At 42.6% G+C, this 16,209-nt stretch overlaps 1 protein-coding gene across 2 annotated transcripts in view; it reads left to right on the top strand.

Annotated features, from left to right (window-relative positions):
* LOC106612116 (PH and SEC7 domain-containing protein 2) overlaps nt 1–16,209 on the top strand; it is a 59,837-nt gene that overhangs the window by 22,480 nt on the left and 21,148 nt on the right. Inside the window, exon 1 of one of the 2 annotated variants that reach the window (XM_082956039.1) lies at nt 15,663–16,063. The exons of the other annotated variant lie outside the window; for it this stretch is intronic. Within the exon in view, the coding sequence (XP_082812165.1) occupies nt 16,014–16,063 (50 nt within the window). The 5' untranslated portion in view covers nt 15,663–16,013. Of the gene's footprint in view, nt 1–15,662; nt 16,064–16,209 lie in introns of those variants that run through there. 2 annotated transcript variants of the gene reach the window in all.

The following is a 16,209-nucleotide window of genomic DNA, read 5'->3' on the forward strand; positions in this document are numbered from 1 at the left end:
TGGGGGAGAGGCGTTGTGCCGTGAGGTGTTTTTTGCATTTTGTATTTGTTTTTTGGAGTTCCATGGCTCTGTATAATACTGTATGTTTGCTTGAATTTGTTCTGGACCTGGGGTCTGTGAAAAGACCCCTGGTGGCATGTCTGGTGGGGTAAATGTGTGTAAGTTGACTATGCAAACAATTTGGAATTTCTAACACATTAATGTTTCTTTTAAAAACAAGAAGTGACGCAGTCAGTCTTTCCTCAACTCTTAGCCAAGAGAGACTGGCTTACAATGGTATTCATATTATCCCTCTGATTACAATGAAGAGCAAGACGTGCCGCTCTGTTCTGGGCCAGCTGCAGCTTAACTAGGTCTTTCTTTGCAGCACTTGACCATATGACTGGACAATAATCAAGATAAGATCAAACTAGAGCCTGCAGGACTTGCTTTGTGGTGTCAAAAAAGTAGAGCATCTATTTATTATGGACAGACCTCTCCCCATCTTTACAACCGCTGAATATATGTTTTGACCATGACAGTTTACAATCTAAGGTAACACCAAGTCATTATAATATCCACCCTGCACAGCCAGAAGAGGACTGGCCACCCCTCATAGCCTGGTTCCTCTCTAGGTTTCTTCCTAGGTTTTTGGCCTTTCTAGGGAGTTTTTCCTAGGGAGTTTTTCCTAGCCACCGTGCTTCTTTCACATGCTTTGCTTGCTGTTTGGGGTTTTAGGCTGGGTTTCTGTACAGCACTTTGAGAATATCAGCTGATGTACGAAGGGCTATATAAAAATAAATTTGATTTGATTTGATTTGAAATTTGATTTGATTTAGTCTCCTCAACTTGTTCAACAGCCACACCATTCATTACCAGATTCAGCTGAGGTCTAGAACTTAGGGAATGATTTGTACCAAATACAATGCTCTTAGTTTTAGAGATGTTCAGGACCAGTTTATTACTGGTCACCCATTCCAAAACAGACTGCAACTCTTTGTTAAGGGTTTCAGTGACTTCAAATTAGTGAAGTGCACCGTCTGGATGCTCCTTATTAATCACATCAGACCAACAAATATTTTTTACATCATTCACATAAGAGTCACAGCAAAATATTTTGTATGATCTCTTATACACTATTTTAGGCCCAGCTTTTGGAACTTTGGCTTTCCTGGATATAGCCACTATATTGTGATCACGGCATCCAATGGGTATGGATAGAGCTTTAGAACAACGTTCTACAGTATTAGTAAAAATGTTATTAATACATGTGGATGATCTTGTTCCTGTAGTGTTTGTAAACACCCTGGTAGGTTGATTAATAACCTGAACCAGATTACAGGCACTGCTTACAGTGAGAAGCTTCCTCTTGAGCAGACAGCTTGATGAAAACCAGTCAATATTCAGGTCCCCAAAAAAGTAGACCTCTTTGTTTACATCACATACACTATCAAGCATTTCACACATATTATTTAGATACTGACTATTAGCACTTGGTGACCTATTAAAATGTGCCAGGTGAACCTGCAACCACAACACTTCAGTAACACTTGACATGAGATCTTCTCTAAACATTACAGGGATATGGCTCCGAATATATACAGCAACACCTCCCCCATAATTTGTGTAGTTTTATTTTACCTTTATTTAACTAGGCAAGTCAGTTAAGAACAAATTCTTATTTACAATGATGGCCTACCCCAGCCAAACCCGGACGACGCTGGGCCACTCGGGAGCCCCATAAGCATTTCTGTCTCTTCTATAGATGTTATATCCTTGTATTGCTACTGCTGTATCATCAAATTCATTATCTAAGTGAATCTCAGAAATGGCTAATATATGAATGTTATCTGATGATAGCAAGTTATTGATTTCATTAACATTATTTCTAAGGCTACATATATTAATATGGGCTATTTTCAACCCTTTCCTGGTTAGCTTATCAGAGATATAACTACTATGGAAAAGAGCAAACAAAGCAAGATACAAAAAAATATACATTCATTAGCCCATTAATCAGTTGGTGTGTGCTGCGGGGTTGAAGATATAAACCCATAGGCTTGGCTCTCTCATCCCTTCCAGGCATTTGGAAGGGAGGGTGGACAATGAGCCTGTCATAGCAAATTTAAGCAATGTCCCCACGCACTCTGGCAGCTTTCATGGCTGGGGTGAGTTCTTTCCTGTTCTGGTGCACAGCTTCAGGATATTACTTCCCTCAAGTTCTTGGCTCTTTCCAGAACAGCTACCTTGTTCTTGAACCTCAGTAATTTGACCACTATCAGCCTGGGCCTGTCACCTGGGCCGGTGCTGTATTTTCCAGTCCTGTGGGTGCGCTCCACCTCAATCTTCCTGTGGTCCATCTTCAGTTTCTCCTAGATCATTTCCCTCACTTTGACCTCATACTCCGTCCAGGTCTCATGTGGAGATTCTGCAATTCCATCCACAACCATGTTGTACCGCCTTGATTGTCCCTTGAGATAATCTGATTTCTCTGTCATTGTTATCATGGATTCACATACAGAACTGATGTCCTCTCTCAAAGACTTACAGATTGCTGTCAACTTGCCTTTCTCTTATTTAAAATCATCGAGCTGACCCTGGGAGAACTGCAAACTGTTCTTCAGGTCCTGGACCTCTGTGGTCAGGTCGACCATTATTTTATTTGTTGACTCCACCCGTATTTGGACAAAACACTTGAAGCTATTTTCTTTTTGATTGTTTAAAAGATCCTCACCTGTGATAGAGAGACACCACGATCCTCAACGGTACTCCCGCCGGCTTTGGTCTTTGTACGGTAACAGCTTAGGTTGTGCTGTTACTCCTCGCCATTCCAGACAGGGCAGGTCACAAGGAAGATTGAAAACAACAAACAACAGGGATCTAGATAGCCACAAGCCCGGGACAATCCGCTGTCCCAGTCACAATGGCTAACCGCGCCGCGGGCTGCGTTCCAGCCCTTAAGAAAACCCTGCTAGCTTGATAGGCATCTAGCTAGCAGCTAGGTTAACTGCTACGCCAAACAGCTCCTCAGCTCCGGCCTTGATCAGCAGGATAATTAGACAGATAGTAGAGGTCCCAGCAACTGATGCCAACCACGTCGCGAGATCCAAACAAAAGGTAGCTAGTAACCAAACTTTTTCAATAGACTTTCAAAACGTTCCAAAACTTTCCTCCTTCCGCGTTCACATTTGTACAGCCTCATTAACCTATAGTAAACATAAATCCCTGACTTCCATGTACACAAACATGCATAGCCTTGTCCTACCCACAGTAATTCAGCCTACCAAAAGTAATTCAGCCTATATTATTACACATTACATACAAAACAGACACACAGTGCAGAGAGAGAGAGAGAGAGAGAGAGAGAGAGAGAGAGAGAGAGAGAGAGAGAGAGAGAGAGAGAGAGAGAGAGAGAGTTGGAGTACTAGTCTGAGTCCACATTAACTCAAAATAAAGATATTTTATAAACCTTTATTTAAATGGACAAGTCAGTTAAGAACAAATTCTTAGTTACAATGATGGCCTACTCCGCCCAAACCCTCCGCTAACCCGGACGACGCTGGGCCAATTCTTGCGCCGCCCTATGGGACTCCAGATCACAGCCATTTGTGATACAGCCCGGGATCAAACCAGGGTCTGTAGTGACGCCTCTAGCACTGAGAGGCAGTGCCTTAGACCGCTGCACTTTAATAATGCAACACTGGTCGCTTTAATAAAGTTCACATACTGTTTTGCCCATTTCATATGTATATACTGTATTCTAGTCAATTCCATCCTATTCAACTATTTAAAAAATATATATATATTACAATTTAACTAGGCAAGTCAGTTAAGAACAAATTCTTATTTTCAATGACAGCCTAGGAACAGTGGGTTAACTGCCGTGTTCAGGGGCAGAACGACAGATATTTTATCTTGTCAGCTCGGGGATTCAATCTTGCAACCTTTCGGTTACAAGTCCAACGCTCTAACCACTAGGCTACCTACCGCCCCGATTTGTATTGATATGTATTATGGATCCCCATTAGCTGCTGCCAAAGAAACAGCTACTCTTCCTGGGGTCCAGCAAAATGAAGGCAGTTTATACAATTTTAAAAACATTACAATACGTTCACAGATTTCACAACACACTGTGTGCCCTCTGGCCCCTACTCCACCACTTCCACATATCTACAGTACTAAATCCATGTGAATGTATAGTGCGTATGTGTGTGTGTGTGTGTGTGTGTGTGTGTGTGTGTGTGTGTGTGTGTGTGTGTGTGTGTGTGTGTGTGTGTGTGTGTGTGTGTGTGTGTGTGTGTGCGCGTGCGCGTGTGTCTGTGCCAATGTTTGTGTTGCTTCACAGTCCCCGCTGCTCCATAAGGTGTTTTTTTAATCTGTTTTTTAAATATAATTTTACTGCTTGTGTCAGTTACTTGATGTGGAATAGAGTTCCATGTAGTCATGGCTCTATGTAGTACTGTGTGCCTGCCATAGTCTGTTCTGGACTTGGGGACTGTGAAGAGACCTCTTGTGGCATGTATTGTGGGGTATGCATGGGTTTCCGAGCTGTGTGCTAGTAGTTTAGAAAGACAGCTCGGTGCATTCAACATGTCAATACCTCTCATAAATAAAAGTAGTGATGAAGTCAATCTCTCGTCCACTTTCAGCCAGGAGAGATTGACGTGCATATTATCAATATTAGCTCTCTGTGTACATATAAGGGCCAGCCATGCTGCCCTGTTCTGAGCCAATTGCAATTTTTCTAAGTCCTTTTTTGTGGCACCTGACCACACGACTGAACAGTAGTCAAGGTGCGACAAAACTAGGGCCTGTATGACCTGCCTTGTTGATAATGTTGTTAAGAAGGCAGAGCATCGCTTTATTATGGACATATTTCTTCCCATCTTAGCTACTACTGTTTATCAATTTGTTTTGACCATGACAGTTTACAATCTAGTGTTACTCAAAGCAGTTTAGTCATTTCAACTTGCTCAATTTCCACATTATTTATTACAATATTTAGTTGAGGTTTAGGGTTTAATGAGTGTTTTGTTCCAAAAACAATGCTTTTAGTTTTAGAAATATTTAGGGCTAACTTATTCCTTGCCACCCACTCTGAAACTAACTGCAGCTCTTTGTTGAGTGTTGCAGTCATGTCAGTCACTGTAGTAGCTGACGTGTATAGTGTTGAGTCATCCGCATACATAGACACACTGACCTTACTGAAAGCCAGTGGCATGTCATTAGTAAAGATTGAAAAAAGCAAGGGGCCTAAACAGCTACCCTGGGGAATTCCTGATTCTAACTGGATTATATTTGAGAGGCTTCCATTAAAGAACACCCTTTGTGTTCTGTTAGACAAGTAACTCTTTATCCACATTATAGCATGGGGTTAAAGCCATAACACATACTTTTTTCCAGCAGCAGACTATGATCGATAATGTCAAAAGCTGCACTGAAGTCTAACAAGACAGCCCCCACAATAATTTTATCATCAATTTCTCTCAGCCAATCATCAGACATTTGTGTAAGCGCTGTGCTTGTTGAGTGTCCTTCTCTATAAGCATGCTGAAATTCTGTAGTCAATAAAGTTTACTGTGAAATAGCACTGTATCTGGTCAAACACCATTTTTTCTAGAAGTATTTGAGCCAGTAAAGGGGGCTTTACTATTCTTGGGTAGCGGAATGACTTTAGCTTCCCTCCAGGCCTGAGGGCACACACTCTCCAGTAGGCTTAAATTGAAGATGTTTCAAATAGGAGTGTCAATATCGTCTGCTATTATACTCAGTAATTTTCCATCCAGATTGTCAGAGCCCGGTGGCTTGTCATTGTTGATAGACAACAATAATTTTTTCACCTCTTCCACACTAACTTTACAGAATTCTAAAGTACAATTCTTGTCTTTCATAATTTGGTCCGAAATACTTGGATGTGTAGTGTCAGCGTTTGTTGCTGGCATGTCATCCATAAGTTTGCTTATCTTGCCATTGAAAAAGTAATTAAATAGTTTGCAATATCAGTGGGCTTTGTGATGAATGAGCCATTTGATTCAATGAATGAAGGAGCCGAGTTGGCTTTTTTCCCCAAATTTTCATTTAAGGTGCCCCAAAGCTTTTTACTATCATGATTTATATAATTTATCTTTGTTTCATAGTTCAGTTTCTTTTTCTTTGCCAATCAGTTGGGCTGCCAGATTTAATTCCCATATCCTTTGCCTCATCCCTCTCAACCATATCATTTTTCAATTCCTCATCAATCCAAGGGGATGTAACAGTTTTTACAGTCATTTTCTTAATGGGTGTGTGCTTATTAGTAACTGGAATAAGTAGTTTCATAAATGTGTCGAGTGTAGTGTCTGGTTGCTCCTCATTACACACCACAGACCAGCAAATATTAAAATATTCATTAACATATGAATCACTACAAAACTTCTTGTATGGCCTCTTATACACTATAATAGGGCCAGCCTTTGGAACTTTGGTTTTCCTAGATATGGCTATTATATTGTGATCACTACATCCTATGGATTTGGATACTGCTTTAAAGCAAATATCTGCAGCATTAGTAAAGATGTGATCAATAGATGTTAATGATTTAATTCCTGTGCTGTTTGTAACTACCCTGGTAGGTTGACTGATAACCTGAACCAGGTTGCAGGCACTGGTTACAGTTTGACGTTTTTTTTCCTGAGTGGGCAGCTTGATGATAGCCAGTCAATATTTAAAATCACCCAGAAAATATACTTCTCTGTTGATATCACATACATTATTAAGCATTTCACACATATTATCCAGGTACTGACTGTTAGCACTTGGTGGTCTATAGCAGCTTCCCAGAAGAATGGGCTTTAAGTGAGGCAGATGAACCTGTAGCCATATTACTTCAACAGTATTTAACATTAGATCGTCTCTAAGCTTTACAGGAATGTCGTTCTGAATATAGACCACAACACCGCCTCCGTTGGCATTTCTGTCTTTTCGGTAGATGTTATAACCATGTATTGCTACCACTGTATCATCAAAGGTATTATCTAAGTGAATTTCAGAGATAGTCAGAATATGAATGTCATCTGTTACAAGCAAGTTATTGACTTCATGGACCTTGTTTCTTAGGCTACATATGTTAATATGGGCTATTTTTAGCACTTTTCTGGGTTGCTTGATTGTTTTTAATGCTTTACAGGGAAGCTTATCAGAGGTAGACTTACTCATGTTATTTACATTGGAGCTGAGAGGTGAGCTGCATAAAGTGGTCTTATTACTATTGCACACCGCCTCATTGCCAACAGTGTAACTCTGGTTTATAGGCTCATGATTACTGCTTACAATAGCTGTAGGATAAACAGATGTATTCGGTGCAATTAGGGGTACATACATTAAATTACTTACATTGTGTTTGCCAATGCCCCTAAGATCATGTACATTTGATGCAGCATTATGATGACTCATTTTCACAACGGTAGGGATTAACTGAGCTGGTCTTGGATCATTGACCAGTCATTGTTTCAACGCTGCCTTGAAATGCGTGGACAGAGTCCAGGAGCCAAGATGATTTGGATGGACTCCGTCATTCCTGTAGAGTACCTTCTGTTTCCAGAAGGTGTCAAAGTTATCAATAAAAATGACTACAGCCGAGCTACAGTAGTCTTTTAGCCAAATGTGTAATGCCAGCAGTCTGCTGAATCTTTCATACCCGCGGCCCAACGATGGTACTGGACCTAAAATTATTGGCTGTTTTTTTGGAGTCTTTTAATGCTAAAATCAGTTCTTTAAAATCAATTTTCAAATGTTCCTAGCTAGCTCTCCTGATGTCGTTTGACCCCACATGGACTACAACAGTGTCAGCTCCCGGCATCTGTGGTAGAACAGTTGGAAGCAGCCTTGTTATGTCCTGTACTCTTGCTCCTGGGTAGCACAGGGTTTTTGCCTTGGGGACCGAGATGTTTCTCACCATAGAGTTGCCGATGATGACAGCTGGTGATGTTGAATGGGCTGGTCTCTCAGGCAGCCTCACGGTCTGGTGAAGATCTGAAGATCTGAACCCGAGGTAGAAGCCACCGGAGAGGGAGAAAGAACCGAGGACAAAGACGCTGGATTGCTGTACATATACTATTCTAGCCTACGTATTCTTCAGATATACTATATATTCTATCCACATACTGTCCATAATGGGATGTATAGACATTATGGACAGGTATATGTATATTTATACTGATTTGTGTGTATTGCTGTGTATTGTTAGATATTACTGCACTGTTGGAGCTAGGAATACAAGCATTTCACTACACCTGCTAAATATGTGTATGCGACCAATTAAATTTGATTTGATTTCAATGTAAAATGCAGCTTGCTAATGCACAAAAAAATAATAATTGCCCAGTGAGATGCTTATTAACCTCTTCTGATCCAAGATGGCATAGCAGTGGGGATGTCTGCTTTGATTGTCTTGTCCCGTCCCTTGTATATATCGTTTTTCTTAGTATATATTTGTATTATTTTTTTATCTCATGTTCCATCTATGGACTGAACATACTCTCCTGCATCCCGCCTCACCCAATGTGATATGGATCTGCTATTTTTACACTTTTGAACTGGAACCCCCTTCAGAAGCTAGCCAGCTAACTAGCTAGTAGTCAGTTAGCCACTGCTAGCGGTCATCACCGTTAACGTGGACTGCCAGCCTCAGCCCGGGCAGCTCCTGCCAGCCTGCACAGCGCAATATCCACCCAGAGCATATCGGATTGCTTTTCTCTACCACATCTCCGGATTCCTACCGCAAGCTCTGAACCCTTTACTCCGGATCATCGCAGCTAGCTAGCTGCTATCCGAGTGGCTATTCGTGTCTAACGTCTCTGTCCCAAAGCAAGCACCAGTTAGCCTGGAGCTAACCTCGAACTAGGCCCATCTCCTGGCTAGCCGAAGAGATTCCATCAAGCAATCCCTGGGCTTCAATTACCTCTTTTGCCAATTGGCCTGGACCCTTTACTGCAGACACGGAGCACCACCGATCCATCACAACTGGTCTACCGACGTAACCGTCTGAGGGTGTTTCTGTCCCAAAGCAAGCAACAGTTAGCCTGGAGATAGCCTCGAGTTAGACCCTTCTCCCGGCTAGCTGAAGAATTCCATCAGATAATTCCTGGGCTTCAATACCTCTTCTGCCAATTGGCCTGTGCCCTTTGCTGCCGCCGATCCATCACAACTGGTCTGCCGACGTAACCGTCCGAGGGGGTTTCAACAGACTCTCCCGTTGCGACGTCCTCCTGAGGCCCTGCTGCTAGCCCCGACCTGCTAGCTATCTGAATCGCCGTACCTCCAGCTTGCCTAGCTACTCACTGGACCCTATGATCACTCGGCTAAACATGCCTCTCCCTAATGTCAATATGCCTTGTCTATTACTGTTTTGGTTAGTAATTTTTCTCTTATTTCAGTGTAGAGCCTCCAGCCCTGCTCAATATGCCTTAGCTAGCCCTTATGCTCCACCCCCCACACATGCGGTGACTGCACCTGGCTTAAATGGTGCCTCTAGAGACAAAACCTCTCTCATCGTCACTCAATGCCTAGGCTTACCTCCACTGTACTCACATCCTAACATAACCTTGTCTGTACATTATGCCTTGAATCTATTCTTCCGCACCCAGAAACCTGCTCCTTTTACTCTCTGTTCCGAACGCACTAGACAACCAGTTCTTTTAGCCTTTAGCCGTACTCTTATCCTACTCCTCCTTTGTTCCTCTGGTGATGTAGAGGTTAACCCAGGCCCTGCAGCCCCCAGCATCACTCCAATTCCCCAGGCGCTCTCATTAGCACACTCCACCAACCCGGATGTCCTAGCCGTGTCTGAATCCTGGCTTAGGAAGGCCACCAAAAATCCTGAAATTTCCATCCCTAAATATAACATTTTCCAACAAGATAGAACTGCCAAAGGGGGCGGAGTTGCAATCTATTGCAGAGATAGCCTGCAGAGTTCTGTCATACTATCCAGGTCTGTGCCCAAACAATTCGAGCTTCTACTTTTAAAAATCCACCTTTCCAGAAACAAGTCTCTCACCATTGCCACTTCTTATAGACCTCCCTCGGCCCCCAGTTGTGCCCTGGACACCATATGGAAATTGATCACCCCCCATCTATCTTCAGAGTTTGTACTGTTAGGTGACCTAAACTGGAACATGCTTAACACCCCGGCCGTCCTACAATCTAAGCTAGATGCCCTCAATCTCACACAAACCATCAAGGAACCTACCAGGTACAACCCTAAATCCTAAATCCAGGATCTCAGCGATCACTGCCTCATTGCCTGCGTGCGTACTGGGTCCACGGTCAAACGACCACCCCTCGTCACTGTCCAACACACCCTAAAACACTTCAGCGGGCAGGCCTTTCTAATCGACCTGGCCCGGGTATCCTGGAAGGATACTGATCTCATTCCATCAGTAGAAGATGCCTGGTTGCGCTTCAAAAGTGCTTTCCTCTCCATCTTAAACAAGCATGCCTTATTCAAAAAATGTAGAACTAAGAACAGATATAGCCCTTGGTTCACCCCAAACTTGACTGCCCTTGACCAGCACAAAAGCATCCCGTGGCATTCTGCATTAGCATCGAATAGCCCCCGCAATATGCAACTTTTCAGGGAAGTCAGGAACCAATATACTCAGTCAGTTAGGAAAGCAAAGGCTTGCTTTTTCAAACAGAAATGTGCTTCCTGTAGCACTAATTCCAAAAAGTTTTGGGACACTGTAAAGTCCATGCAGAATAAGAGCACCTCCTCCCAGCTGCCCACTGCACTGAGGATAGGAAACACTGTCACCAGCGATAAAGCTATGATAATCGATAATCTCAATAAGCATTTTTCCACGGCAGGCCATGTTTTCCACCTAGCTACCCCTCTACCCTGGCCAACATCTCAGCACTCCCTTAAGCAACTTTTCAAGACAGTGTCCTCAAACAAAAACTCGTATTTCTTATTTGTTTTTTGAAGTGTCACGTCCAGCAGAGGGCGTAATGGTGTTAGTTTTGGTCAGGATGTGGCAGGGGTTTTGTGTGTGTGAATGGTTGTGTTGGTGATTGGGACTCCCAATTGAAGGCAGGTGTGTTGAGTTGCCTTTGATTGGGAGTCCTATATAGGAGTGTGTTTTTCTTTGGGGTTGTGGGTAGTTGTTTTTGCACTGCGTTTGATAGCATGCAAAACTGTTGCTGTCTTGGTTATTATTGGTTTTCCTGTGGATGCTTTACTCTGATTGATTAAAAGTAAGAGTATTCACATTCCCGCTGCGCCTTGGTCCATTTCTGAAGACAACTGGTACATGAAGTTACAAGCATGAAACTTTGAATATAGACTATTGACACCCTGTGGAAGCCAAAGGAATTGTATCCAGGGAAATATTTTACAATATGAGCTTTTTTGCATTTCTAAGAGGATGGTCTCTCAAAAAACAAATTCTGGTTGTTTTTTCTTTGGATTTTCTCCTAACATATCTATTGTGTTATATTCTCCTACTTTATTTTAACATTTCTACAAACTTCAAAGTGTTTACGTTCCAATGGTACCAATAATATGCATATCCTGGCTTCAGGGCCTGAGCTACAGGCAGTTTGCTTTGGGCATGTCATTCAGCTGGAAATTGAGAAAAAGGAGCCTGATCCCTAAGAAAAAGCATCTCGAATCCAAAATGAAATCTAGAATCGGCTTCCTATTTCGCAACAAAGTCTCCTTCACTCATGCCGCCAAACATACCCTCGTAAAACTGACTATCCTACCGATCCTCGACTTCGGCGATGTCATTTACAAAATAGCCCCCTACACTCTACTCAGCAAACTGGATGTAGTCTATCACAGTGCCATCCGTTTTATCACCAAAGCCTCATATACTACCCACCACTGCGACCTGTATGCTCAAGGTTGGCTGGCCCTCACTACATATCCGTCGCCAAACCCACTGGTTACAGGTCATCTATAAGTCTTTGCTAGGTAAAGCCCCGCCTTATCTCAGCTCACTGATCACCATAGCAACACCCACCCGTAGCACATGCTCCAGCAGGTATATTGCACTGGTCATATCCAAAACCAACGCTTCCTTTGGCCGCCTTTCCTTCCAGTTCTCTGCTGCCAGTGACTGGAACGAATTGCAAAAATCTCTGAAGCTGGAGTCTTATATCTCCCTCACTAACTTTAAGCATCAGCTGTCTGAGCAGCTTACCGATCACTGTACCTGTACACAGACAATCTCTAAATAGCACACCCGACTACCTCATCCCCATATTATTACTTACCCTCTTGCGCTTTTGCACCCCAGTATCTCTACTTGCACATTCATCATCTGCACATCTATCACTCCAGTTATTAATGCTACATTTTTATTATTTTTGCCGCTAGGGCCTATTTATTGCCTACCTCCCTACTCTTCTACATTTGCACACACTGTATACATAGATGTTTCTATTTTTCTTTTCTTATGTGTAACTCTGTGTTGTTGTTTTTGTCGCACTGCTTTGCTTTATCTTGGCCAGGTTGCAGTTGTAAATGAGAACTTGTTCTCAACTGTCCTACCTGGTTAAATAAAGGTGAAATAAAAAATAAATAATAACCAGGCAAAGGGTCGCTAACTAGAATGCAGGTGACTGGTTAGCTACGGGGAAGCAAAAAATAGAGTGCGATGTGTATAATCGGAGCCAGAGCAGAGCCTGTCTGCCCACACTCATCGCTTGCTCCCCCTCAGCTCACCAGCTGATGTAGGCTGTGTGTGCTGGGTGTGGTGCGTCCTTCCCACTGCTGAACAGAACTGTGCTGCGCATCTGTGTTGCTAATATTAATGGTGGTTATCACTGAAAAGCTCTCAATCTCTCCAAAAACAATTGTCCAGTCCATTTAGTAGTCAGATTTTAGGTTAAGGCATTAACTCCGAAATCTTAAGGTTAGGCATTGGTTAAGGTAATGGTTCAGGTTTGGGATAGGCATAAAACAAAAATCTAAAAAAACATTTTTCTATACCTGGATTCGAATATGCAGCCTTGACTTGTATCACGGGTGACCTGGTTGGGAGATACTTAAATCACACCAGATAATTTCACTGGATTTATTTACCTACATTTTTAGCTGCCTTTGTATTTTTTGACACGTTATACGTACATCGACTGTATCACTCAATGCCATTGACTGAGAGGACATTTATTGCGTATATTTTTCTCCAGACCCAACGTCATTGATCCTCAACTAGGACAAAACAGTCGAAGACTATTGTATCCAATTGTTACTGTTCCTATGGTGTTCTTCTAGAGGTTGCAGGAGTATATTTTACATTTGGAGTGAGAGCTCATAAATATGTCATAAACGTTCAACCCAGACTCCAAAGTATTCCTTTTGGAGGTTGCGTTGCAATCGTTTGACGTCATGATTGAGTTCACGGGCCTATGATGCCTGCTAGAAAGGAATGCTGATGTCAGTGAAATGTTAGAATGTGGTGGCCATTTGAGAAGTCAGATAGAGCTGGGGGGCTGAATCTCTGTGAGACCCGTCTGCCTTATATAAACACTTTCTTCACTAGAATCCTTGTCAGTGACTTGCATCACAATGTTGATGACAACATCCTGTTTCCTGCTAGCTTAGTGATCAGGGCCTATTGTGGTCCTGTCACATCATGGCTGTCGAGCTTTCAGTGGCTGTCTATAAGGTCTAGTCTAGATAAGGGACCCAGGTGCCTAGTCTCTTCTCTTTGTCCTACCTTATCGGTCTCTCTATCCCCCACTTCCCTCTCTCTCCTCCTTTGTCTGTTTGTCCTCCCCTTGTCACTTTATTTTTGTCTGCACGATTCCTCAAGATTAGAAAGGGGAAGGAGGAATTTAAAAACAGAGGGAGTATGTATTGATGTGTCAGAGTAGATGATTCATATCGGCCACTGTGTGTGTGTGTGTGTGTGTGTGTGTGTGTGTGTGTGTGTGTGTGTGTGTGTGTGTGTGTGTGTGTGTGTGTGTGTGTGTGTGTGTGTGTGTGTGTGTGTGTGTGTGTGTGTGTGTGTGTGTGTGTGTGTGTGTGTGTGTGTGTGTGCCAGTTATCTATACCAATCGCAACGCCACCAGTCCACGTCTTCTTCTGCTTTTGGAGGGTGAGTCAGAGATGGTTGGCAACACAATACACAACACTAGGGCCAAATACAGTGCATTCAGAAAGTATTCAAACCCCTTCCCTTTTTCCATATTTTGTTACGTTACAGAAATATTCTAAAATTGATTCAATTAATCGTTTTCCTCATCAATCTACACATAATACCCCATAATGAGATCACAATACCCCATAATGACATCACAATACCCATAATGACACCACAATACCCCAAAATGACAAAGCGAAACAGGTCGTTAGAAATGTTGAAATACTGAAAAACTGAAATACCTTATTTACATAATTATTCAGACCCTTTGCTATGAAACTCAAAATTGAGCTCAGGTACATTGTGTTTCCATTGATCGTCCTTGAGATGTTTCTACAACTTGATTGAAGTCCATCTGTGGTAAATTCAATTGATTGCATATGATTTGGAAAGGCACACACCTGTCTATATAAGGTCCCACAGTTGACAGTGCATGTCAGAGCAAAAACCAAGCTATAGGCCGTTGTGGTAGATAGGCAAGACGGAAGCCACTCCTCAGTAAAAGGCACATGACAGCCCGCTTGGAGTTTGCCAAAAAGGTACGTAAAGCACTCTAAGACCATGATAAACAACATTCTCTGGTCTGATCAAACCAAGATTGAAATCTTTGGCCTGAATGCCAAGCGTCACATCTGGAGGAAACCAGGCACCGCTCATCACCTGGCCAATACCATCCCTACGGGGAAGCATAGTGGTAGCAGCAGCATGTTGTGGGGATGTTTTTCAGTGGCAGGGGCTGGGAGACTAGTCAGGATCAAGGGAAAGATGAACGGAGCAAGGTACAGAGAGATCATTGATGAAAATCTGCTCCGGAGTGCTCAGGAACACAGACTGGGGTTACGGTTCACCTTCCAACAGGACAACAAACCTAAGCACACAGCAAAATCCACGCAGGAGTGGCTTCGGGACAAGTCTCTGAATGTCCTTGAGTGGCACAGCCAGAGCCCAGACTTAAACCTGGTCGAACATCTCTGGAGAGTCCTGAAAATAGCTGTGCAGTGACACTCCCATTCCAACCCGATAGAGCTTGAGAGGATCTGCAGAAAAGAATGGGAGAAACTCCCCAAATACAGGTGTGCCAAGCTTGTAGCGTCATACCCAAGAAGATTCGAGGCTGTAATTGCTGCCAAAGGTGCTTCAACAAAGTACTGAGTAAAGGGTCTGAATACTTATGCAAATGTATTATTTTAGTTTTAATTTCATTATATAAATGTGCAATAATTTCTAAAAACCTGTTTTTGCTTTGTCATTATGGGATATTGTAGAATGTAGAAAGTCATGAGGTCTGAATACTTTCCGAATGCATTGTAGAGGGAAATTACCATAGCTGTAGGGTAGAAGTGGACCTGCCTTTGAATATGACCATGTGACACATCTTTAGAATATGAGTGTTATTCTGAGTTATGTTAACTATGTGGTTTCTGGGCCTTAGGCCAAGAGAAAACAGGCTTTTCTTTGCATCACAACATAGCAACCGTTGGAAAAGACCAGGGAGGGAGTGGCGTAATGGGTTATGTACAGACCTGAATGATCATCCGAGTGACTGTGTACTAACAACATTTAGGAACATAATTCAGTAGATTGTGTGGTCTGTCGCTCCGCCCCTCACATTCTTTTTTGAGGGAGACTTCCAAGAACCTTCACGGGAAACATCTAATATCCATTCACACTGTGGGGAAAGGCTGTAGGCTACAAACACTATAGTTAGATAATTATGTACTCTTAAACCGGGTAATAAACATGCAGGGCTTCGAGTCCCGTTTGTGTCAGAAAAGACTGACGAAAATCTGATTGTTTAAGCCTATGGATAAATACCGCAAAAGCCTAATGCCGGATTTTACCCAACACCGCTGGATGATGTCGTGCGCTCCTTGACACTGATTCCCATCCTCGAACGCGGGAGAGAAAATGTGGAAAGAGGAATATGACTGTCATTTCGACTTGCTTCTCGAACTTCTGTAAGTTTTTTTTATGGTTTCGCCCACAGTTAAGTTGTTCTGAAGTTTCTTGTGTCAGTCAGACTCAGAATAAACGGGAGTGTGTGCTGTATTTGCAATTACAATATTGAGCGGAACAGTTTTGACAGCCGTTGCAAATCAACTAA

This window comes from Salmo salar, chromosome 09 (genome assembly GCF_965601325.2).
Source record: "Salmo salar chromosome 09, fSalSal1, whole genome shotgun sequence".
NCBI lineage: Eukaryota > Metazoa > Chordata > Actinopteri > Salmoniformes > Salmonidae > Salmo > Salmo salar.